Below are 25,522 nucleotides of genomic sequence, written 5' to 3'. Positions count from 1 at the left end.
AAGGAGGGACCAAACACAGAGCTGGAGATCGGCTCAAAAGGACTGAGGCACATTTGTTCCTGCAGGTGTGCAATGGGGGCCAGTGAAGGATGCACTAGATAGTGGGCCAGAAGAGCAAAATTCCACACCTTGCCTATGACGCACCTGTATGGCTCAGTTCTAAGCCCACACAGTTCTAAGTTCATTGACTACTGAGAGCCATTCAGCAAAGGGAGCATCCTGCAAGCCTTTTCAACACTGACAAAGGCTAGAGACCTGGTCTGCCAGCTGGAATGAGGTGGACTTTGTACTAGAAAGCCTAGGTCATGGGTAGGCAGACTAAGGCCTGGGGGCTGGATCTGGCCCAATCGCCTTCTAAATCTGGCCCGCAGACAGTCCGGGAATCAGCATGTTTTTACATGAGTAGAATGTGTGCTTTTATTTAAAATGCATCTCTGGGTAATTTGTGGGGCATAGGAATTTGTTCATTTTCCCTCCCCCCCAAAAATATAGTCCGGCCCCCCACAAGGTCTGAGCTGACCCCTGGCCTAGGCGTATAGTGAGCAGCATAGCATAAATCAGGCACCTTTCTCTGGGCAGCTGCTGGCATTGGTGAGGGTAGGCGAGTCTGGCATTTTTGTCAGAGATGGGCAGGTAGCAGAGCTCCGGGACACCAGGCTCTCTCGCTTGCTGTTTCCGCTGAGGCGTGTCAGCCAGTGTTCCGAGACAGAGGAACTGGTGGAACCTGCAAGAGAAATCCATAGAATTAAAGTGTTCTGGGGAGAGCCTTCCTGCAAGGACTCCCCCCAAAAAGATGCAGCTGTCAAGGTCAGCCAGGGGTTACGGGAAGCAGCAAGCTTTGCACAACCAGCGGTCCAGGTGGGCCTTCTCTTGGTCGCCTAAAACTGCCATGTGGGGAATTTAGGACTGGGCTGGTTGGAGTGAGGTAAGCCAAGAATGTGTTGAGTATTACAAACCCGTAAAAGCAACTCAAAAGCTAGATATGAAGTGGGATAGTGGAAAGGAGAAAATTATTGGCTGACATATTGAAGGGGATTTTTTTATAAAAAAATGCTTTGGGGGGACCCACCAAAATCTCACGTCCATTTTCAAGCCCATAGACTTTTTGTGTTGCTTTGAAAATACATGCTTCAACAACAAACCAAAAGCAAGCACAGCACACCTACTATACATTGCGAAAAGTGTTGATGACACTCCAAAATGGCAAAGTTTCTGTTAGAAAAATAACCCTTTTCTTTCTTTCTTTCTTTCTTTCTTTCTTTCTTTCTTTCTTTCTTTCTTTCTTTCTTTTTGTTTCTTTTCTTTTCTTTTCTTTTTGTGTGTTTTTATTTAGATTATTTTATCTTTGATATTCTAAAAAGATATTGGGTATTTGATATTAACTTTTGCATATCTTTTTTCAAACTTTAATAAAATCTAATGGGGGGGGTGGAGTGAAAAATAACCTAGTGGGTAGGGAGGTTCAAAGAAGTGGATTTGAACTGGGACAAGCTCTGAAATCAGCCAAGCTGTTTCCTGAGTTTTGGAGAAAAGGATTGGCTCTTTCTCAAGTTCATCTCCTTTTTACTGGGGGTGGGAAGGTCTGAAACCCCTTGGGCACTGGAGACTTGCCCAATGAGTCCTGCAATGGTCTCACATCAAGGTAAAATAAGTTTGCAGTGACTTCTTTTGGACTGAATGAGGCCCACATCCTTGACTTACACCGGCATGAGTCTCAAGACTCATGCTCTAAAATCCAATACAGTGTCTGTTGGAATTCTGTGTGCTTTGCCAATTCCACCAGTAAATGACATGGAACAGATAAAATGCCCAGAACAGTGTCACTGTATGGGTTAAGCACTGCATACGCACCTCTAACAGAGCTTCCACCAGACCAGCTTGGAACCACACAGCGTCTCTGGTAGAAGAGGATGTAAGCACCACGAGTGCTGACTTCATCCTCCAAGACAGGTTCCACGGTGCTGTCATCATAGCTGTACCAATGACCATCCAAGGTGTTGCGACAGTAGGCTGGGGACAGAGTAGACAACCACATTAAAGGAGACACTGGCTGGTGGGACTGAACTTCCTCCAAACGTGTGGATTATATTGAAGCTGCTGAGAGAGATCCTGACCAATCCTATTGATTATTCTCAGATCGAGGGCTTCGAATGTTATCTATTGCAGGCATGGGGAACCGTTGACCCTTTTAGATTTTGCTGAACCACAACTTCCGTCATCCCTGACGATTGGCCATGTTTTCTGGGGTTGGGAGTTGTAGTTCAGCAACATCTGGAGGGCCAAAGAGTTCACTAGAGGGAGGAAAAGTTGCTGGGCAGCGGGATAATTTTCTAGCATTTGATCAGGCCAAGCAGGTAGTCTGCAAACAGAATTGGAGCTTCACATTCATTTTCTGCTTGATAAACTTACTTGTATCTACATCATGCCTGTGATTGTCTCACACAGGGACGTTTGTTGTCATGGATGGTATCCAGCAACCTAAGAATCTCAGGCCTGGATTCAACCGCCAGCACAAGGCTGTTCAGCTAGTGTAAGGATGAATATAAAGCTTGTGCAATTCAAAATGCAGTGCAATAGTTGTGCTAGTGGAAGCTTGTTGTGCACCAGGAAGTATCAGGACTACAGTAGTCATCTGTTGCACAACCAGGGATGGTTTTCTATGTTTTTTCTTGCACTAGCATCTGCTAGTGCAAACTAGCGCACTGCTAAGCAACTTTAAATTAGCATGATGCTGAATTCCTCCCACAGCCTTGGTTTTCTTTTTTTCTTTTTCTTTTTCAAAAGAGATTTCTAGTTTTCTAGCTCTGAAGATAAACCTGAATGTGTCTGGGAGAAATGAGATAAGAAGTGCTTCCAGGGCGTGAGATCGGAGCACCTTCTCCTGCCCCGCAAGTAGCAGAAACAAAATGAAATATACCGTATTGGCCCGAATATAAGCTGCACTTTTTTTTTCAAATTCCGACCGTGAAAAGTTAAAGTGCCCCATAAATTCACCACCTTACAAAAATTGGCTTTTACGATATTGCTACTGAAACAGAAATACGGTAAAATGGAACAAAAAAAAGAGTTTTATTGCCGATTTGCAAGCTTGAGACTGTTGTGCAATTAATTCAAATGTCATTCATCGCTTGCCCCTTATTTTACAGTGCAGTATTGATTTTTTTATTTGCATTTACGGTGCTACGAACAGCTGTTTAACCCACTTGCAGGTCCTCTCTAGTAGCCGTAGGATTTTCTTCTCATTTCCCATTTATGGGTGTGAGTGCCTGTGGAATTTTAAGGGAGCCGCTTAGATTCGGGTATTGACTTTCCCCCCCCTCCCCTTGAATTTTAAAGGTGCGGCTTATATTTGGGTGTGGCTTATATTCGGGCCAATACGGTATGCAGAGCAAAGACCTAAATGCAGATTCATTTAACTACAGTAAACAATGCCACACTGTGCCTCCATCTCTTTGGGGCTTCCTGCACCCTCACTGACATCCTCTTCAGGGCTCTCCAGCTTTCTCCTGCCATTTCCGGGTTTGAATTGAACTATTTACTTATTTCCCAGCACCACACATTTACACATTCACGCATTCACGCATGAGCAATGGGCCACCTGTATTTATTTTGCAGAATTCACCATTCCTTGGAGCAGGATTTTTTTTTATCTCCCTTCTCCCACAAATCCCAGCAAATTAATCTCCTTCGGCAGCAGTTGCCCAGAGTTATACCGACTCCTGCACTTTCCCCACCCACCAGTGGGACACTCACCCGTGTAATGCCCGCCTTGCATGCTGCCGTGGTGATTGCAGACGGCATACAGGTCGTAGAGGAAGTTGCACTGGCCGCTTTCCAGCGTGGGGTGTTTCCAGGGGCCCCACTTGCTGCCGCGGTTGCGCTTGGCCACGTGGGGAGCCATGTCAAGCCCGCGGAGGGGGAAGTGCACCAGTGTGGAGAGCTTGTGGCGCTGCTCGCCCACCTGCCGGAAGCGCTTCAGGTGAATGATGAGGATATCGGGCAGCGTCCATAGGCTGAGCTTCACCATGCCCTGCTGGAGGACCTGGCAGTGAGGGCAGCGCCAGGCATCGTCAGGGGCCAGCTGTGGATGGGAGGGAGGGGGAGAGAAAGAGAAAAGAAAACAGACACCAGGGGCTTTGTCAGGTTTCGACACTGGAGCACAGATTCAGCAATCACTTGAATGAGAGGGGTGCTTGATGAGCATGTTCTGCTGAAGATTCATTCCCTGTGTCTGCTGTCATGGGATTGTTGTCCATCACATGATGGTGTATGTTTTTCATTCCACAGAGTGGGACGTGATGGAGACAGGATGTTTGTGTTACTGTGTTTCCTGAAGTGGAACTGTTGTCCTTTGTTCTCTTTGCTGTCTGATGCTAGAGAGAGAGGGAGCTATGTTGCAGTGCTCCATGTGTGTTTATATGTAAATAAAATAGATTAGCCAAATGCTGAGTTGCTAAGGTCTGTTACGCAGCTGCGCAAACTCTGCGGATCCCTAAGCGTGCCGATGTTTCTTGGCATCAGTCGCTGTGATGTTCGGGTTCGGAGAAAGCTTTTGAAGCTCCTGAACGATCAACCAGGAGGGAGGAAACATGCCTGTCGGGCATGTGTCTCTGCCAGGGTCCTACTTGAGAGTAGGAGATCCTAACATATTCTACCAGCAATCAATTAATTCCCCCCTCTTCTATGCACCCTTATTAGTCATGTTAAATGTAGGACACCCCTGAGCCAAACAGAGTCTGGGAGAACAAGATGAGCACTCCCATCTCTATGGTTCATGCTGTTGCTGTTAATTAAATTTCTATACTGCTCTTCATCCGAGGATCACAGGGCAGTTTACAATATGCACAACATAGTAACAAACAAAAGCAATCCCCATGCCCTACAGTTTAAAAGGTTATATATAGTTTAATTAGCCTAAGACTTGGGAGAAGATGAATCTTTTTGACTGGTGCCTAAGGATATGTAACAGGGGTGCTAGGCGTGCCTCCTTGGAGAGAGCATTGCAAAAGCAAGGAGCCACTGCAGAAAAGGCCCCTTCTTGGGTTGCCGTACTCTGAACATCTCACGGAGCAGCCCCATAAAGATGGCAGGGTCTGCTTTGTTTTCCATCTGCCAGTCAGTAGGGAGAGACCTGCTTCAGTTGTTTCCATCGCAATTGAGTGCCCATGTGGTTTAGTGTCAGGATAAACCCTGGGAGACCAGGGTTCAAATCCCCACTCAGCCATGAAGCTCACTGGGTGACCTTGGGCCAGTCACTGCCTCTCAGCCCATGCTACCTCACAGGGTTGTTGTGAGGATTAAATGAGGATGGGGAGAACTATGTACACCACCATGCGCACCTCAGAGATAAATGCGATAAACGAATGATAAACAAGCTGAATCCCAGCATGTCCTTGGCACTCCTTGGCACTCATACCTGTTCCTCCTTGGTGTAAAGCTGGAAGCATTCGTCCAGGGTGCAACTATGCTGCTGTTGGTGGAGCTGCTGCTTCAGCCTCACGCTTTCTGCATCCTCAACCACTTCTTCCTGGATGTTGCCAAACAAGCTGCAAAAATGCAGATGAAAGGGGGGGGGGTCAGCAATGGCTCAGACCTGATCATGACTCTACTATGGATAGGCAAATGGGTCCACATAATGCACGCATGCCCAAGCCAACCACCTGTTCCTCTCAACTCTCATCCAGAGCTTTAATCCATAATATCTCTGCCCAGTTGGCCAGAAATTGTGTGAATGGCATGTATCTGCCCTTTGTGTGAACAGAGTCTAAATGCATGAGCATGGGTGGTTTTGATGGGGTGGGGGGTGCACACCCTTGGTGAAAAGTGGAAATTAGAGTTGAGAGGCTCTACGGGAGGAAGGTAATGCATTTGGCAAATTGTGCCGATGCGGCAAATGCCCCATTCAGCCCAGTTCAGGGATCTGTCAATGTGGGGCAAAGAAGATACAGTGTGGTGCAAATGCCATTTGAATTTCAGGAAAAAACAACCGGATTGAAAGTCCTCTAAAGAGCCACACTTGTGCCAACCATGATGGCATGCCAGAGAGATTTAACACAATGTACTTGCAATGCACACTCACCATTCTTTGGTGCTCACATCCCACTCAATGACCAGCTTCACGTGTGCAGGACCACCAGGACCACCAAACTGAAGTGCTCTGCAGGAAGATGGAGCCATTAGAGTTATGCTGCAGGCTCCGATGCAAGTAGCCTTGAAAGTAATGATTCAGACAGGTGTATCCCAGAGAAAATGGGGAGTCCAGATAAACCCTGGAGAATCTTGGTTCAGAAAGAATAAACCCATTGAAATTAACGAACAGGACTAACGTAGGCCCATTACTTTCAATGGGTCTGCTCTGAGATGAGCTTAGTTGGATAAAACCCATGGTTTCAAAGAAGCTTCACCTGATGTTCCTTTGCTTACTGAGATGCTTGCAAACAGGGAAAGGGAACAGTGCACCAGGAAGTATCTAAGCCTCTGTTACTGCCACACATTCCATGTCACTTTGACCCATGGGCCCTGTATCTGATCCCCAACTCCAAGCTGCTTCGGGAGGGTTTGGCAATTGATCAGCTCCTGCTTCTGGAATCCTGCTATGGAGGTTTGCCTCCTCAAAAGCCTCATATTGTCTTGTTCATGCTTGTGCAAAGGGCTGCAGTGTGGGCATTATGGAGCCAGACCATAGTTTGCATGAGGTCCAGCGCCGAGGGCCTTCTGGCGGTTCCCTCACTGTGAGAAGTGAAGTTACAGAGAACCAGGCAGAGGGCCTTCTCAGCAGTGGCGCCTGCCCTGTGGAATGCCCTCCCATCAGACGTCAAAGAGAAAAACAACTACCAGACTTTTAGAAGACATCTGAAGGCAGCCCTGTTTAGGGAAGTTTTTAATGTTTGGTGTTTTATTGCTTTTTTATTATTACTAATATTCTGTTGGGAGCTGCCCAGGGTGGCTGGGGAAACCCAGCCAGATGGGTGGGGTATAAATAATATGTTGTTGTTGTTGTTGTTGTTGTTGTTGTTGTTGTTGTTGTTGTAAACTGTGGCCTTTCCCCATTTGTCCAACTCCCTCCCAAAGTATTTGGAATTCTGTGCATGTCTTCAGTGCTAGGGCTCAGCCCAGGAGGAGGTAAAGTAAGAATGAAGAATTCATCTCTGATCAGGTGCAGAATGCCATTGAGGGGGGAAAACGCAGGCAATAAGTGCAAATCTGAAATGAAGAACTAGAGTCCCCCGATTAGGGATCATGGCTGCTCGACTCCTTGGCAGGCTTTAAAACCAGGGGACATCTCTTTATACAGATTAACCAACGGGAAGTAAAGCCTCTTTGCCGTCACAGAATTGTAGAGTTGGAAGGAACTCCGAGGGTCATCTAGTCCAACCCCGTGCAATGCAGGAACCAGGTGCCATGCTGCCACTAGTGCACACCTCTAGCCATTTGGCTGCTAGAGCCCTGAGACACGTTGGTGGGTCTGCTCTTCCCCCCAGCAGTCAGGATGTCCCCATTTTTGCCTTAAGATGCTCAGGCACAGGAGGCCTACTTGCAGAGCTAGCGATAGGTTCAAGCACCTGCAAGGACAGGGGCAGGCTAGGCTAATCACTCCAATTCAGACCCGGCGGAAGAGCCAAGGTTGAAACGTTTATCTTTCCTGAAACAGGCAACTCCCAGCCCCCACACAGAAGAGATTCTTAGGTTGGGCTCCTGTTTCTTTCCACTTAAGCTCCACGCACCTAACTCCCCAAGAGGGATCCCCATAGAAGCCTCTGGGGGCCAGTGAGCAATGCAATTAGCAAGGGTTGTGGCACATACACACACATGGTGACAGCAGCTGATTCACTTCTCTGCTTCCTGGGGACATTACCTGAGCTAACATTATCTTTGACTCGAATCCAGCTAGCAGCGGCAAGGCATTAATAATTCATCGGCCCCTCCGTGATCGCTCGACAGCGATGCACATCTGGCTGGGCACTGCCGCTTCAGGACTGCCAGGCCTGGTGCGCAGCCTTGGTGCCGGGAGTTTGAAAGCAAGGAAGATGCCAAGGAAGGAAATTAGCTGCCCTGGGTATCTACTCAGCTGCACCCACCCGGCAGGACCCCGTTAAAATGGCCATCCACCCGGTTTGTCAAGCCAAGGAAGGAAACCGGCATGGGACTGCCACACACAGCTCTGTGCGACACAACACCTGCCTTGCAGGCAGAACGTTCGATCCTCAACAACATAGAATCATAGAGTTGGAAGAGACCGCAAGGGCCATCCAGTCCAACCCCCTGCCAAGCAGGAAACACCATCAAAGCATTCCTGACAGATGGCTGTCAAACCTCCGCTTAAAGACCTCCAAAGAAGGAGACTCCACCACACTCCTTGGCAGCAAGTTCCACTGTCTAACAGCTCTTACTGTCAGGAAGTTCTTCCTAATGTTTAGGTGGAATCTTCTTTCTTGTAGTTTGAATCCATGTCCGCTTCTCTGGAGCAGCAGAAAACAACCTTTCACCCTCTTCTATATGACATCCTTTTATATATTTGAACATGGCTATCATATCACCCCTTAACCTTCTCTTCTCCAGGCTAAACATACCCAGCTCCCTAAGCTGTTCCTCATAAGACATTGTTTCCAGGCCTTTGACTATTTTGGTTGCTCTCCTCTGGACATGTTCCAGCTTGTCAGTATCCTTCTTGAACTATGGTGCCCAAACTGGACACAGTACTCCAGGTGAGGTCTGACCAGAGCGGAATACAGTGGTACTATTACTTCCCTTGATCTAGATGCTATACTCCTATTGATGCAGCCCAGAATTGCATTGGCCTTTTTAGCTGCTGCATCACACTGCTGACTCATGTCAGGTTTGTGGTCTACCAAGACTCCTAGATCCTTTTCACATGTACTGCTCTCAAGCCAGGTGTCTCCCATCCTGTATTTGTGGCTTTCATTTTTTTTGCCCAAGTGTAGTACTTTATATTTCTCTCTGTTAAAATTCATCTTGTTGGCTTTGGCCCAGTTGTCTAATCTGTTAGGGTCATTTTGAAGTGTGATCCTGTCCTCTGGGGTATTAGCCACCCCTCCCAATTTGGTGTCAAGTATAAGGCAGCTTCCTAGGTTCTTGCATTTACACAGCCAATAGCAGTGTCCATAGTAGTGACCAGGAGAGAAATGACTACTGGGAGGAGCACAGAGAGAAGAAACACCATGTGTTTTAATGGTACAGTGAGTACACAGCTTAGGTTAAACAGGTCTTGGGCCCAACATCAATGCATCAAATTTAGATCAAATGCATGTTAGAGAGGAGACTTTGGTTGCTGTCCCACAACCACAGAAACCCTTTCAGACTTGTCTGAGCATCATCCAGAAGCATTCTTGGAGCTTGTCTATTCTGGATCATGTTTCATATCAGGTATGGTGTTTTAACATCCTGCATTTGTTGTTTAAAAAGGTTTACTTGAACGTGCCACCTGCACACTGATACCCTCTAAGAGAAGAGGGAAACTTAAGAATCTAAAGAAATGCAGTAATTCCTTACTACAACAGGGAGCTCTTCTTGGAGCCCAGGAGGAACAGAAGTTGCTGCATAAAGTTAGGGTCCAGTAAACAGGATCCATGACTAGTGAGAGAACAGAATAGGCAGGTCCTCAGTCCTCTTCTCTTTCGATTACAGGGTCCCTCCAGTCACTTCTTTCTAGCAGTAGCTCTGTGTTAGATCTCTTACCTGTCCACCGCTGGATGATAGAGAGGCCAGCTATCCTGGGGAGAGAGGTAGCTGCAAAGCGCAGAGCCGCCAACCACTCGCACCTGGAACAGGCTCGGAGTAGCCTGAAAAAGGCAAAAAGGGGGGGAGAGAGAAGGAGTCAAAGGATCTGCTCTCCCTGGCAAAGACTTATTTTAAATCAGGGGCTCAGGGTGGGGCAAACAAGGGCAAAAACAATGAGGCAGCTGTACTGTGGGAAGAGCGCTGTGTGGCTAATCTTTTGTGTCGCATATCCTTTGGGAGTAAATCTAGGTGTCTCCAGCAGATTTTCAAAGAGTATCTTACTATGGAATGGTTAACACAGTCTGTTTCTTCTGCGGGGAAGTTTAGCAATTGCAGGAAAAACGAGAGTGTTGAACCTGACTATGCTGAGATGATTGGATAATTCTGTTGTTGTTGAGGCACACATTTCTCTTGTACTCAAACAGTTCACTACGGAGCTCATTTCTCAAAGACTCAAAACGGTTCACCATGCAATAGTATCTCAACTCCAGCCAGTGTGGCTACCAGTGCTCAAGGACAATGTTAGCTATAACCAAATAACACCTGGAGGGCTACAGATCCTCTTCCCAGCTATTTCTTAGGCCCGCCCATCCTAAAGTCAGGTGTGTGGCCAGTAGACAATAAAACTCAGAGCATCCTTTTGTTCATACTATCAAGGGGGGAGGGTTGAAGGAAGAGTGGCAAAAGACAGCTTCCTCTAGTTTTCCACTGCATGCTTATGAGCGGAGCTATGATTTCCATTTCCATTTCCAAACAGAAATAGGAGGTGATCAGTATTGTGGACTAATTAATCTAGCACAAAGAGTGTGGGTCTGATAACGCATTTAAAGTAAATTGCATGTTCACACAGGCAGATGGATCCCATACGACGACGACGACCATCTCACTTGGCTCCCGCTCCATCCGAAAATTGCCTAGCATTCCACAACCTTTTCCCCCTGGTGCTGGACTCATTTACCCCTCCCTCCCGCTCCATAATGCTGTTTTGTCATTAAAACCAGAGTATGATTAGCCAGTACATTCCAAATTTCATTATGTTTTGTGTCCAGCTCCCTCATCTTCTTGACAGAGAATGTAATGAGACCTGATGAGGGGACAAATATGAATCCATTATCTTGACACTGTTCAGATTATAATCCACCCGTTCCTTAGACAGGTGTCAGAAAGAGTGATATGCCCTCCACCTCTGCACCGCTTGTGTTGGGGGTGGGAGCAGAGAGTAACCAGCAACTCTGACCTCCCGCTCCTCCTCCCCCACCTCATCCCTGGCTTCTGCCAGCAGGAGTTGGTGTCGCTTCAAAATTAGCTTCATTACATTCCTATCCTCATGGAGCTGAGGAGGCAACAGCAGACGCCACATTTATAGATCAGCCAATAAAACTGTACATTGCCATGAACAGAATGCCACATTGAAAGTCCAAAAAGCTCAGAGAAAATAGGCTGAGTCTCTGGAGTGAGAACGACAGAGCCCCAATTGTCCACCACCTGCCAGCGGAGTCCAGGGTACCAGAAAAACATGATGGAGGACATATTTGACAAACGTCAACTGATCAACATCACAGTTCCAGGAGACAGTTATGTTCCAGGCCAGCTGATATTTACTGGATTCCTAATTTCCCTAGTGTAAAACAAACAGGACTTCCCACTGAGAGCTAGAGGTTCCTCCACATGACAGACATAGGACCCTGGACACATTGGGGACTGGAAAGGACAACCTCTCATTGGAACGTGTATCTGCACCCCCGGTTCCTCCTGTCCAGAAGTTCAAGACTTCATAACTGGGTCTCACCACCACTGAGCAACAGGTGATACCTGGTCAGTTCAAAACATACATTAGACAAACTGGTTAGTTATGTTGTTTAAGACTTTGATTCTGTTAACCAGGGAGGGGGGCAAATAGTTCTGCAGGGTGCATACACTCTGCCCCCATGCCTACTGGAAATCCTGATCAATTTTTCTCTACTACTCCACCCCATTTCATGATATATTGCTGACACTTTGCTCTCCTTGCAACCATGCAAGCTAGAAACTCCAAACAGGCATTTTTAGGAGGAACCCAATGACAAATTTTGCAAGGTCATTCTTATTCAAAAAAATCAAATGCCCTTAGCCCTGCCTTTATCTGTCTTGCTTTTCCTGACATGCTTAAGGATTCCCCCCTTTTTTTACTCCCAGTCTGGATATACAGGAAAAATTGCTCTGCTCAGGCGTCACTTGCTTCTCACTTTCTTATGTCTGGTCTTCAAAGTTACAGGGCAGCAGAGCCACACCCACCCCGCCCCCTACTTATTTGCCTCGAAAAGGCCAGCAGGCTCCATTGCCTGCACTTCTATAAATATCCCCGGGGCAACCATGAAAGCAGCAGAGGGCCACAAAGTTAATTAAATACCCACATGTTTTAATTAAACCTAATTTAATGAAAACAGCTCTTTGGAGCCAGGAACCCAGAACAAGCTGCGTTAAGTTATAAGGGGGCTTGTTAGCTCCTGGTGTAGATGGCTTCCTTTTCAGTGGAAACACGCAAAAGATGGCAGGGTGGGGGGGTGAATAACTGAGACCCTGTACTCTACTAGGCAGCCTCTCCTAACAGCAGGAAGGGGAGGGTGTGTGAGTGTCACTTTGTGACCAAGAAAGGGGGACCCAGGTGGCGCTGTGGGTTAAACCACAGAGCCTAGGGCTTGCTGATCAAAAGGTTGGTGGTTCGAATCCCTGCGGCGGGGTGAGCTCCCATTGCTCGGTCCCAGCTCCTGCCCACCTAGCAGTTCGAAAGCACATCAAAGTGCAAGTAGATAAATAGGGACCGCTCCGGCGGGAAGGTAAACAGCGTTTCCGTGCGCTGCTCTGGTTCGCCAGAAGCAGCTTTGTCATGCTGGCCACATGACCCGGAAGCTGTCTGCGGACAAACGCTGGCTCCCTCAGCCTATAGAGCGAGATGAGCGCCGCAACCCCAGAGTCGGACATGAATGGACCTGGTGGTCAGGGGCCCCTTTACCTTTACCTTTATGTAAAGAAGGACTTCCTTTGGTCTGTACTGAATCTTCCAACATTCAGTTTCATGGAATGCAAACAAGTTCTAGTCTTATTGGGGGGGTTGGGGAGAGAAAAAACTTGCCCCGTGTCCATTTTCCCTTTATACACCTCTATCACATTCCTCCTCTTCCTTGGGCATCTTTTCACCATAAGACGCTGCTCTAGCCCCCTTATCCAACTCTACAATAACCTTTATGAGAGGTGTCCTCTGCTACTAGTTACTAGCAACGCTGATTTCCTCCATACATGGATGTCACAGTGTCCCTGGTCAGGGAGCTCACAATCAGCTGCAGCTGGGTAAGTTGGCAGTACAGTGGTGCCTCGACTTACGAATTTAATTCGTTCCGAAGGCACCTTCGTAGGTAAAAAAATCCGTAAGTCAAAAAGCGCCATTGGAAACGCGATTTCCCATAGGAATGCATTGGAAACGGAAAAAGTCGAAGCAACCCCATCTAAAAATTCGTAAGTCGAAAAAAACCGCTGTGGTTTCCGTTCAGATGTTGAGTAATTCGTAAGCGCGCGGCCATTTGCCCCATTCGTAAGTCAGAAAATTCGGTTGTTGAGTCGTTCGTAAGTCGAGGTACCACTGTAGATGAAATCCCCACAGTGAAGGAGAAAGGATACACTTGATCGTTCCAAGTGAGCTTTCCACCTTTAGCCTTTTCTATTCTCTTAAAAAAAATAAATCCGTGCCTGTTACCTAAGTCCATTTTTCTTGTTTTGCCACTAGTAGTCACAGATATGCCCACCCCCGACTGATTCTTCACCTTATTAAAGCCTTTGCTTCCTCAATATTTTCCTGGACACTAAACACACCTAGTTTCTAACATCACATTATCAGGAAAAGACGACGACAGCCATTTGCATGAGACATGGAAGGCCAGAACTGTGGATAGCTCAGTTGGTAGAGCATGAGGCACTTAATCTCAGGGTTGTGGGTTTGAGCCCCATGTTGGGTAAAAGGTTCCTGCATTGCAGGGGGTTGGATGACCCTCATTGTCCCTCCCAACTCTACAATTCCATGAAGAAGAAGAAGAGGAGTTTGGATTTGATATCCTGCTTTATCACTACCCGAAGGAGTCTCAAAGCGGCTAACATTCTCCTTTCCCTTCCTCCCCCACAACAGACACCCTGTGAGGTAGGTGGGGCTGAGAGACTTCAGAGAAGTGTGACTAGCCCAAGGTCACCCAGCAGCTGCATGTGGAGCAGCAGAGACGCGAACCCGGTTCCCCAGATTACGAGTCTACCACTCTTAACCACTACACCACACTGGCTCTCATGATTCTATGAGGCACTTTTAAGCATGTGCAGCCCATTCATGCAACTGACAATTACTAGGGGCTCTCATCGTGACATGTTAAAAATCACAAGTTTGCCCCTCCGGAGCTTGTCATGGTCTGGTTATTTACCTGTGTTAATAGTCTGTTTGCAATTAGAACAGCCTACCTTCAAATCCTTAGGGGACTGCACAATGCTTTGTGAGCTTTACAAGGGGATTTTGGCTCCAGTGGGCTTTGGGCTATGGCCATTGATTTCTCCTTGGAGGAGAGGAGGCTCTGTTCCACAACGGGGAGTAAAATCCTACCCTCAACTGTACAAGAAAGCCCCATGGCCCACTGAAGTGCTGGAAGAAGCTTCTACAAAAACCAGACACAACCTGCTCCCTTTCCAGAAGAAGGCGTTTTCACATGGCGAATTCCACACTGGCAGAACGGCCTGTCTTTGCGTCGCAACATTTGCCTGCCTCTGTGAGTCTTCTCACCCTTCACATTTCAAGGTGACGGCCATGGAGAAGCCTTCCTCCTCGAGCCCTCGTGCAGCCTTTGGGCCAAGGTGCAGCAGTTGGCTCGCTCATTTTCAGAGCTGGTTATTATGAAGCCAATTCATTAAGACTTCATGGACCGCAAACCTCCACTCGCTGCCTGGCCCGCAGCGGGAAAACGCCTTGGCTCTCAACGCCTCCTGCAAGGGGCACGGTCTTGCTAGGTAGCTCCATCTTAATATTTCATGTCAAGCAGCTATGGGATGGCTCCCTTGTGGATGAACCGTGCTGCTGGCTCACCACTCTCCGTGACTCTTTTGCAAGATGAGCTGCTGCTGCTGCTTTTACAGGGAAAGGGGGGGGGAATGCAGCACACACAGCAGAAATGCCCAGTTGCTCTCACTTGTCCAGGCACTTGCCATTAAAGGACAGCTCACTATAAACACCCAGCCTGTGGCTGGTGACTTTTGCCTGGTGCTTTTGTGATTACATTTAACTACTGAAATAAAATACCAGTTACAGGTCTAGTACATGTAGACCTGTCTTGATGTCAGATGCTCAAAGCAAAGCAATCTGGGGAGGATCTGGTGGATATTCACTTGTAGCCAAATTCAGAATCACGAATGGAAACATAGGAAGCTGCTGCACTGAATCTGACCATCAGTTCGTTTAGTTTAGTAAACTGACTGGCAGTGGATCTACAGGATTTCAGGCAGTAACCTTTTATAGCCTTTATCTGGAGATGGCAGGCACTTAACTTGGGTCATGCAAAGCGTACACCCCACCCCTAAATTACAGCCCTTCCATCACATAGGGTGGGTCCAAATAAAAACAATGAAAACCACCCTGATTGTTTCGGATTTGTGCGGATAACTACTGTACTCCATCCAGGAAGCTGTTCCCATGGAAAGGCTGACCATGTCTAAAATCCAATCTTCCCTGTCCACTGCAAATTCCATTGGCTTGAAGAGGCCTGTTAAGCTGTGCACATACCAGGCTCGCAACATAAAGAACTCTGCACATGGTCACATTTAAAAGGACAGCCATGTAGCTATTTGTTTGCTTTTCTTTATTTTTTAGCCCACTCTATCCTTGCCAAACCATCCCAAGCAATGCTTGACTTTCGAGTCCATCCTAGGAGAGGCATCATTGGGAAGGAATGAAGGTAGCCAAGTTTTAGTTAGACGGGGGGGATGAAGGTAACTTGAAACAGCATAAACTGTGCACGTGCTAATGGCATGTTTTAAGGCAGCTGCTGGGCTCAGGAAGGATGAATTTGTCCCCATGCCCTGATTCACTGACCAGGCGCGTTAAGTAGGGGCATTATTTTCTTCTGAACAGTTCATTACTATGGGCCACCAGACAATGGACTTGTGCAGATCAATGGGAAATGCTGCAGTCTGCAATAGCAATATATTTCTTTCTGCTCTTCCAAAAGATAACCAATGGAGGGGAATGAATGATACACCGCAGGCTGCTCACCTTCATTTATAACATGTCCCTGGAATTTCTGGGGTTTTGTGGGTCTTAGGGGAAAACAGAATGTCCTGGAAATCATCTCTCCACATTTAGAATTCTCTCTCAACTTTCTTAACTTTGAAGCATACCACTTCATGGCTTGAGTCCGGGAGCCCCTATTCCCAGGCCTTAATCCCAAAATACATGAAGTGATAACAGAATGCCACTGAGCGTGTGCAGAATGTTATTCACTCGCTGCTGTGTAAGCACAGACAACCCATAAGCGCCACTAGGATGGGTGAACAAGCCATGGTGGGAGTGGTTTTCCAGAGAGAACCGAGGTCCCAAACATCACATTATATAAATGAACAAGTGGACTTCCCATAAAGCCTTTGGGATGCTGTAATTTCCGGGGCTCAATTCTGAAGGAAATCAGCCCTGAGTGCTCACTGGAAGGACAGTTCGTGAAGCTGAGGCTCCAATACTGTACTTTGGCCACCTCATGAGAAGAGAAGAATCCTTGAAAAAGACCCTGATGTTGGGAAAGATTGAGGGCACTAGGAGAAGGGGATGACAGAGGACGAGATGGTTGGACAGTGTTCTCGAAGCTACAAACATGAGTTTGACCAAACTGCGGGAGGCAGTGGAAGACAGGAGTGCCTGGCGTGCTATGGTCCATGGGGTCACGAAGAGTCGGACACGACTAAACAACAAATTTCCGGGGCATTGAGGTAGCTGTAATGATCACAGAATCATAGAGTTGGAAGGGACCCCTGAGAGTCATCAAGTCCAACCCCCTGCAAAGCAGGAATCTCAACTAAAGCATCCAAGACAGACGGCCATCCAACCTCTGCTTAAACACCTCCAATGAAGGAGAGTCCACCACCTCCTAAGGGCATCTGTTCCACTGCCAAACAGCTCTTACTGTCAGAAAGTTCTTCCTGGTGTTTAGCTAGAATCTCCTTTCTTGTAACTCAAAGCCATTGGTTCAAGTCCTACCCTCCAGAGCAGGTGAAAACAAGCTTGCTCCACCTTCCACGTGACAAGCTGGTTGAAGATGACTATCATATCTCCTCTCAAGTCTCCTCTTTCCCAGGCTAAACATACCCAGGTTCTTGATCCATTCCTCATAAGGCTTGGTTTCTGGACCCTGAATGAAGTAGGTAGAACATTATTTTCTGCAACACCCACATTTGGAGCAATTGCTAAAATGGCTTGTGGGAGGCAAGGAGAGTCTTGGCACCCAGTTCATGCTACCCTGAGGTCCCTGCTGCTGATGAGCACAAAACCACCACCCTCCTCTTTTTGTCACAAATTACACTGGAAATGATCAGCTCTGGAGCTGAATCTGAAGAGTACCTCTTCCAAAAGGAAAGCCTACTGTTTTCAGTGTTCGGCTAGATAATTTAGCTATAGAAGCTGAAATAAAAATAAAAAATATGCATGGCACATCTTCTTCCAGACAGGGGCACACAACACTTCACAGACTGCCAAGAACCACATCAACTTGCTATCCGCAAACACAGGAGAGGCAGGCAAGAGCTGGGCCACACATCAGGATCAAACCCTGGGAAATGCCTGCTGTAGCCATCGGTTCTTCTACAGCTACCCTTTCAAAGCCTTCAGCAAAAAGATGAGAGCGCACCCCCAGCCACAGTGTTCACAAGGGGCCAGCTTAGTCATCCCTTCCAATTACCTTCCTGAGTACATCGCTTTGCTTCCACCCATATAAATGAAGGGTGTCTACTCACTCCTATGAAAAAAAAGTAGAGGGACAAACTGCTGTGCGGCACTTCTGGACTACCAACATCACCGCCAATGCAGGCACAGAGAAACACCATGCAGGAGTCCCTGCCAGCCCTCATAATGGCAGCTCATGTGTACCAGTGGGGGGGGGGGCTCATGGAGGGGTGGGGTGGCAGAGGCAATGGCATCCTTCCAGAGATGCTCCTCAAAAGGAGGCAAGGCAACAGTGGTGAGGTTGAGGGAGCGTTGGGACAACAGCCCTATACACAGATCCTCTGGGGCTGCCACTGCTGCTGCCCCATACCTCCCCCTAACCTTGCAGCCACCATCTCACTTCACCCCATCCCTGTTCCCAGTGAGCACATCGCTGTTGCCGGGAGGGTACCACTGCTTCTGTTGTCCCAGCCAACATAAAAGGGAAAACATGAGTCCTTGCCAAACATTCAGCGTGAACACAGACGGGAGGAAATGTCTATTTATAAACATACAACCCCTGAGAATGCTTTTTTCATGCAATCGGCAGTGTTTATTGCCGCAGTTTTTATTTCCAAATGTTCGGTTTGGAAGAAACAGAGGGGATTAGGAGGCCGGAAGCAGGGTTCTCTCCCCTCCGAGAGTACTACGCGGTGTCAATCATGCCAGGGAAAAAAGACCTGCCAAGCATCTACGTGTGACTACCCTGGATCTGGATGCAATAATCAATCTTCATTTTGCACAGGAATTTAATTTTAGGTCCCTTGTGGCAACCAATTATGATTTAATAAGCTGTAATTTAATTAAAACGCTACCCACTTAGAGCAACTCCAAAAGGCAAGTAACCGACACACAAAAATATAACACTTAAACTAAATCAGTTTTCCCTATGAGGAATTTAGTGTCTTCAGAACTAGATCAAAAGTTTATAATTTCATCGCTGTGCCTTCCTGTGAGTAAGCCCAAGTATATGTAATGGAAATAAAGCATTTTTTTCCCTGCCTTCCTTTCCTTTCCTCTGTCCTTTCTTTGCTATTGCCAATCTATATTCCAGTTTTTAAGCCTCTTGAGGCAGGGACCTGCTCTCTTATATAAAGTAAAGCACCACATAACACCAATTCTGTGCAACCTTCACTGGCTGCCAATGCCAGGGCCAATTTAAGGTTCTGATTTAACATTAAAAATCCTCAACTTTGAGCCCTAATACTTTGACGGAGTGCCTCTCTTGGTACCTGCCAGTCAAGGTTCTGAGATCTGCTGCCGGTGGGGGGGGGGGAATACCGCTCATGATCCCCAAACGCAGGACAGGGACTTTTTAGTGGTGGCATAAAATGACCCTACCCAGGATGTTTTGGTTGTCACCCTCATTACTGAGTTTCTGACAGGCGTAAGACACATCTCTTCACTCGGGTCTTTGGGAGAGTTTGATGCTGTTCTGCATTGATCTGGTTGCATTAATTAAGGTGAAGGCCAGATTATTCTTCTACACTACTACGTTTTTGTGTGCTTCGACGGAACTTATCGTTTTAATGATATTCCTTCACACTGCCCCACGATCCTTGCTGATGAAGGGTAGTTAAGCAAATAAATAATTTGAAATGGAAAAGGGATATACAAATAACTACAGCTATAGCCCAATAATTGCCCACAGGTGGAGGCAGTTCCCCCTGCTCCATCATGATTTGTGACTTGGGAGAGCAATGGCTGCTTCCTAAGGGATTTGGGGCTGGGGTTATGGTGCCCCAAGAGCTCCCTGGCACGCTTACGGACTCTTGGCACTCTGCTCCTGCTTAAATTTTGCTGTGAGTACAGTATGCTCTGTAAGAAGCTGTTGCCCTTCAAACATTGCATCTCTCCTACTGCCAGGAGCAGGAGAAACAGGGCAGATGCAACAGTGCCTGGACAGCAGGATGGACTCACCTGTACTTGGGCCTCCCTTCTCATCAGGTAGCGCATTTTGCCCAGGATGCACTGCTGCAGCTGATCCCACAGCATGGCTCTGTCTTCCCGCATCAGTAAAGGAGGGCCAAACCTGAAAAAACACATTAGAGAATTGCTGTGGGTTGTGCAAAGAAACTAGCCTTCAGGTGCCTTTTGCTCACTTAGTGATACAAAAGAAGCCAAGACGTCACTCACTCACTCACTCACTCACTCACTCACTCACTCACTGGCAGAGGTATCTAGATTTTAAAGTTACTTCCCAATGAAATGAAGGGTGGAATTCAACACCACATTAATTTGATCGTGCCAGCAGCAGGGACTTATTTCAGAATAGCCGACTGCCAGAGTTTAGCAAGAAAGATGCTCTAAATTTCCCACTTCTCCTCCTCCTCCATCACTCATCGTTTTGCCCAGGCTCATTGCTCTCCGTAAAATGCAGCTACATTTCAGGCGTCAGGGTATAATGGAGCAGCATCTCTGAGGTTGGGATGATATTCTTCCCAGGGTGCTACCCAATTAGAATGTTACCATTCAGGCGACCCTCTGCTGACCCTAGACAATGAGCAGCTGGAAAACTAAAGTCCCATTGCTGTTCTTGGGTAGGAAAAGAGCATCCTGCACTCAAGCCACTAATATAATAATAATAATAATAATAATAATAATAATAATAATAATAATAATTTATTATTTATACCCCACCCGTCTGGCTGGGTTTCCCCAGCCACTCTGGGCGGCTTCCAACAGAAAAATAAAACACAATAATCTATTAAACATTAAAAGCCTCCCTGAACAGGGCTGCCTTCAGATGTCTTCTAAAAGTCTGGTAGTTGTTTTCCTCTTTGATATCTGTTGGGAGGGCATTCCACAGGGCAGGCGCCACCACCGAGAAGGCCCTCTGCCTAGTTCCCTGCAACTTGGCTTCTCGCAATGAGGGAACCGCCAGAAGGCCCTCGGTGCTGGACCTCAGTGTCCGGGCAGAATGATGGAGGTGGAGATGCTCCTTCAGGTATACTGGACCGAGGCCATTTAGGGCTTTAAAGGTCAGCACCAACACTTTGAATTGTGCTCGGAAACGTACTGGGAGCCAATGTAGATCTTTCATAATATAAACGCCTGCACTTTTTAAAACATTCAAACAAACGTGCTGCTTGACCTGGGGAAGGACCGTAGCACAGTGATAGAATATAACCTTATAGAATAGAATATAACCTTCCAGGTATAAGGTCCCAGATTCAATCTCTAGCATCTCCAGGAAAGGCTGGAGGTGATCCCTGTCTGAAACCCTGGAGGGTCAATGCCCATCAGTGAAAACCATACTGAGCAGGATGGATTCAGTGGTCTGACTTGGTATAAGGCAGCTTCCTATATTCCCTATGTTTGCTCAGCCAGTTCTCCTCTGTCTGGCTGCACTTCTCCCCAACTGATACTGCCTGAGAAGGGAAGAATGATGAAGGGGTGACTGGTTGTGCATTCATGTTTTCTTGAATGGATGACAGTGGTGGGGGTGGTTACATTACCAATCTCAGCTTCCTCTATGTTGACTAAAGGGAAGTTCATCATGACGAAGGGTGCAAGACCAGCAGGAGGCAGTGCAGGCAAAGGATTGAGGGAAACGGTCCCACTCTGTGATCTCACTCCTGTCCTGCGTTTGGCCAGTCCTCTGCATCAGTCGGCTTTACTGGGTGCAAGAAAGCTCCCCAAGCAATATCCAATGTCATGATGAGACGTGAAAGCACAAACTAAGAGAATTCTGAAATAACTTGATCGGTTTTGCAAGAGGGGTAAACTAATGAGGTAAACGTACTATAAGAAATCTATGCAAATAAATGATCTTGCATGGGTCTCTGGCATAAAACTCGACCAGTTTCCCAGTGTTCTAGAAAATCTTGTTTGGCTATTTCCAAAGCAGATTGCAAACTTGGCATGCTAGTCATCTGTGAGATATAAAAACAGGTGGGCTGGATTACTTGGAAATGCTTCAAGACATCTATTGCCAATCAAAATGTCATGTCTGGAAATTTTGCATTTTATGGCAGATATTTGCTCAGTACTTTCCTCTGTTTCATCATTCTCATCAGGTGTGATCAGATCTTGTACTCCACAGTCTACTATGAAATGAGCGGGAAGGAGGGAAGGAGTTGAACAAATTTAGGCTGAGGGCAGGCGGGCTTAGGGACTATGCAAATTGACTAAATGGAAAGCTAAATCTTATTTCCACTTCAAAGCCAAGATAATTGTTTGAGGGAAAGCCTAGGCTAGCTGGATAGTCTGCATGAAAGATTTGGGACAGGCAAGTCTTCTACTGTAAAGGCTAACTTTCTTTGGCAAAATATTTTCCTTTTGGGTTAAAAACAACAACTCCACATAGCCCTTTACTAGTTCTGTAACTAAAGGAAAATGAAACTTGGTCTCATATATCCATCCCAGGAGCAGAAAAAAGTGTGTGTGTTTTTCCGCTTTCTTTATTTTCCATGCTAAAACTACTTTGCTTGTTTTGAAAGTATTTTCTTTATTTCTTTATTAATCTAAACATATTTGACCTAGGGATTCAAGAGACTGCACTTTTTGATCTGAACTGCTTGATCCCATGCTCTTATAGGTACTCCAGGCTGAAAGCTGACAGCTGGACACTCAAAACTCTGGTGGTGCCAGCGTAACTCTCAGCCAGACTTGACAGATTGGAACTCCAGGCTCCTTTGGTCAGCTTGCAGGACTCAAAAGACTGAGTCTCGTAAGAGCTACAAAGAGAATTAATGGAAACGATGGGAAGAGAAGCCCTTCAAAATCAAATAAGGGGAGAAAACAAGCAAACCACTTGATCTATTGGAGACATATACCCTCCAGTTCCAGTTTAGGGTGGCTAGTCACACATTGCCAAAAAAAAAGGGGGTGGGGAATGCATCTCTAGAAGAGGTTTGCATATGCAAATTTATATTTCTAAATGCAAATTCAGACAGGATTGCTATTAATTTAAACAATGTATTCAAAAGCTCATGTTTTCCCCCCAAAGAGTTCTGGTAACTGTAGTTACTGTAGGGGTGCTGGGAACTGTAGCTCTCTGAGTAGAAAACAACAACTCCCAGGATTCTTTGGGGAGAAGACATGTGCTTTAAATGTATGGCGTGTGCACAAGTGACCTGCTTAATCTGCTATCCAGCTGCTAACTGTTGACGGGCAACTTCAAGACCTCTTAAGGTTCCTGTAAAATAGATGACCCTTCAAAGAGAAGACCGCCGCCCCCCTCATATAGAGGACTGTCCTCTGAAAAAATAGGAGACATGGCTACCATCACTACCCATTTGCTGCAACGTGACAGAACCAAAAGTGTAGATTCAAGTAAGTTCCTGCTACCCTCTCCTCTAATGCATCCTATAAGCTCTTTTCTTGTTCTGACAACTATCAGTATTCCCATTGCTGTTTGGCTGAATAAATGGGGTACAAAAAGGACAGACGAAAGTTCTAGGAATCAAGCCATATAGTTCTTGTCCCTGCAAAAGGACTTGGGTTGGGAGGAGGAGAGAGGGAGAGATGCTAGACCTGCCTACGTAACACGGAAATATTGCTAGATAAATTGCCCTCCATAAAGCTCAGCATGTTACAAGCCGTTTCCCAGCCGATGACTGGTTTATTAGCCACTGCAAGCATGCAGAGCGTTACTTAATGACATTTGGGATGTGCAATGTGAATTCATTACCCGCCTACAGTGCTTTTGCATCCAGTCGCCCTCCCGCAAGCTCCTCGCAGCCATCAGTGGCTGGTAAAGCGAGTACAGCGCTTCCCCCACCTCCATCCTTGTCTCCAGCATGGGAAAGAAATGGGCTTTTGAAGGAACGAGTGGCGCACTGGGCAGAACACCGCTGCAGGCCAAATGGTCCAAAGCGCAGCTCAGGACGCTCGGTGGTTGTTTGTCCAAACCAGCTGCACAGCTTGATTTGGCTGAAGCGACAGCGCTGCCATTCCAAGCCCCTTTCGTCACCAAGTGGAGACAATTAACTTGCCACTACGCTTGCTTTATCAGAGCTTAACATTAATGTTACACAGCCCAGATGTTGTGCCAAATGACACAAAGGAAACTGCTCTTAACAAGCCCAGCTGCTGCTTCTGTGATTGCTTCCGGCTTTTTTCGGAGCTGCTAATCAGCAAGCTGGGATCTAGGAGACAAAAAAACAAGCAGCTAACTCCCAAGCTCAAAGTCCCAACCCTCTGAAAAGGCCTTCGTGTTGGTCTCTGCAAGCCTGAGAGTCACAGGGGACGGACGGCCAACAGGTCAAGTGCCCATTTCAGGAAAGGCACCTAAGAAACTGTGTTATGCTGCATCAGACCATTGGTCCATCTAGCTCAGTTATTGTCCACACTGACTGGCAGCGGTCCTCCAGGGTTTCAGACAAGGAGTCTCTCCTAGCCCTACCTGGTGATGCTAGGAATTGAACCTGGGATCTTTGGCCTGCAAAGCTGATGCTCCGCCACTGAGCCACAGTGGCAGAACTCTTAACAGCTCTAGCAAGAGCTTTCCTGCTCGGCAGGACTTACCGCACGGCCTGCTGCCCTGCCCCAGCCACATTACAGACAAGGAGCAGGATCCTGCCCCCTCCGCCATGGTGCAGGAACTCCGATGAAATGGCCCCGTTATGAGCCAAGCGCTGGCCTTCGGGCTCAGAAGAGTTGGGAGAGGATGGGAGGCTGTGGGGACAACCTGGTAAAAGGAAAGAATAAGGCACATGAGTAAATCCCCAAGGCATCCCTCTCCTCTACTGGACAACTACTTTGGGAATGGCTTAAAGAAGAACATAGGAAGAGCTGATGGATCAGGCCAATGGTCCATCTAGCCCAGCATCCCAGAGCAGTATCTGGGAAGCCTGCAAGGACCTGCACACAATTGCGCTCTGCCTACCTGTGATTCCCAGAAACTGGTACTCAGGAGCATAGCTGCCTTCAGTCATGGAAAGCCCAACCCTCCATGAATTTGTGCAATGTTCATTTAAAGCCATCAAAGTTGGTGGTGATCAGCTTCTCCTGGGGGAGTGAGTTCCATAGTTAAACTATGAGCTTTTAATATCATTCAGGTATACTGAGCTGAGGCTGTTTAAAGGTCAGCACCAACACTTTGAATTGTGTTTGGAAATGTGCTGAGAGCCAGTGAATATCCTTTAGGGCAGCTGTTATCTGGTCCCGGCAGCTACTCTCAATCACCAGTCTTGCTGCAGTTTCCGAGTCACTTTCAAAGGTAGGCCCCACGCAGAGTGCATTGCAGTAGTCCAAGCAGGAGATAACCAGAGTATGTACCACTCTGGCGAGACAGTGTGCTGGTAGGTAGGACTTCAGCCAGCGTATCAGATGGAGGTGGTAGACAGCTGCCCTGGACACAGAATTAACCTGCACTTCCAAGAACAGTTGTGAGTCCAAAATGACCCCCAGGCTGGTCCTTTAGGGGCACAGTTACCCCATTCAGGACTAGGGAGTCTCCCACACTTGCCTGCCCCCTGTCCCCCAGAAACAGTACTTCTTTCTTATCAGAATTCAACCTTAATCTAATAACAGCCATCCACCCTCCCACTATTTCCAGACGCTCATATAGGACATTCACTGCCTTCACTGGTTCTGATTTAAAAGACAGCTAGAGCTGGGTATCATCTGCATATTGGTGAACACTCAACCCCAACCCCCTGATGATCAGCCCAACAGCTTCATATAGATGTTGAAAAGCACTGGGGAGAGGATGGAGCCCCAAGGCACCCCACAAGTGAGTGCTCAGGGGTCCGAACATTCATCCCCCCCACACACACCACCTCTGGACACAGCCCAGGAGGAAGGAGTAGAACCACTACACAACAGTGCCCCCAGCTCCCACCCACCCCCATACCATGGAAAATAAAA

General features: G+C 47.1%; 1 protein-coding gene across 1 annotated transcript in view; it reads right to left on the bottom strand.

Annotated features, from left to right (window-relative positions):
* Positions 1-25,522, bottom strand: part of USP43 (ubiquitin specific peptidase 43) — a 92,377-nt gene that overhangs the window by 2,478 nt on the left and 64,377 nt on the right. Inside the window, exons 7-14 of the mRNA XM_060271792.1 lie at positions 24,179-24,341; positions 19,628-19,739; positions 9,697-9,800; positions 6,080-6,157; positions 5,417-5,546; positions 3,754-4,081; positions 1,852-2,010; positions 566-724 (exon numbers count right to left, since the gene is read on the bottom strand). Of these exons, the coding sequence (XP_060127775.1) occupies positions 566-724; positions 1,852-2,010; positions 3,754-4,081; positions 5,417-5,546; positions 6,080-6,157; positions 9,697-9,800; positions 19,628-19,739; positions 24,179-24,341 (1,233 nt within the window). The remainder of the gene's footprint in view (positions 1-565; positions 725-1,851; positions 2,011-3,753; positions 4,082-5,416; positions 5,547-6,079; positions 6,158-9,696; positions 9,801-19,627; positions 19,740-24,178; positions 24,342-25,522) is intronic.

This window comes from Zootoca vivipara, chromosome 2, assembly GCF_963506605.1.
Source record: "Zootoca vivipara chromosome 2, rZooViv1.1, whole genome shotgun sequence".
NCBI lineage: Eukaryota > Metazoa > Chordata > Lepidosauria > Squamata > Lacertidae > Zootoca > Zootoca vivipara.
Note: the sequence above shows the minus strand (reverse complement) of the source record. Positions and strands in the feature narration are given on the sequence as shown.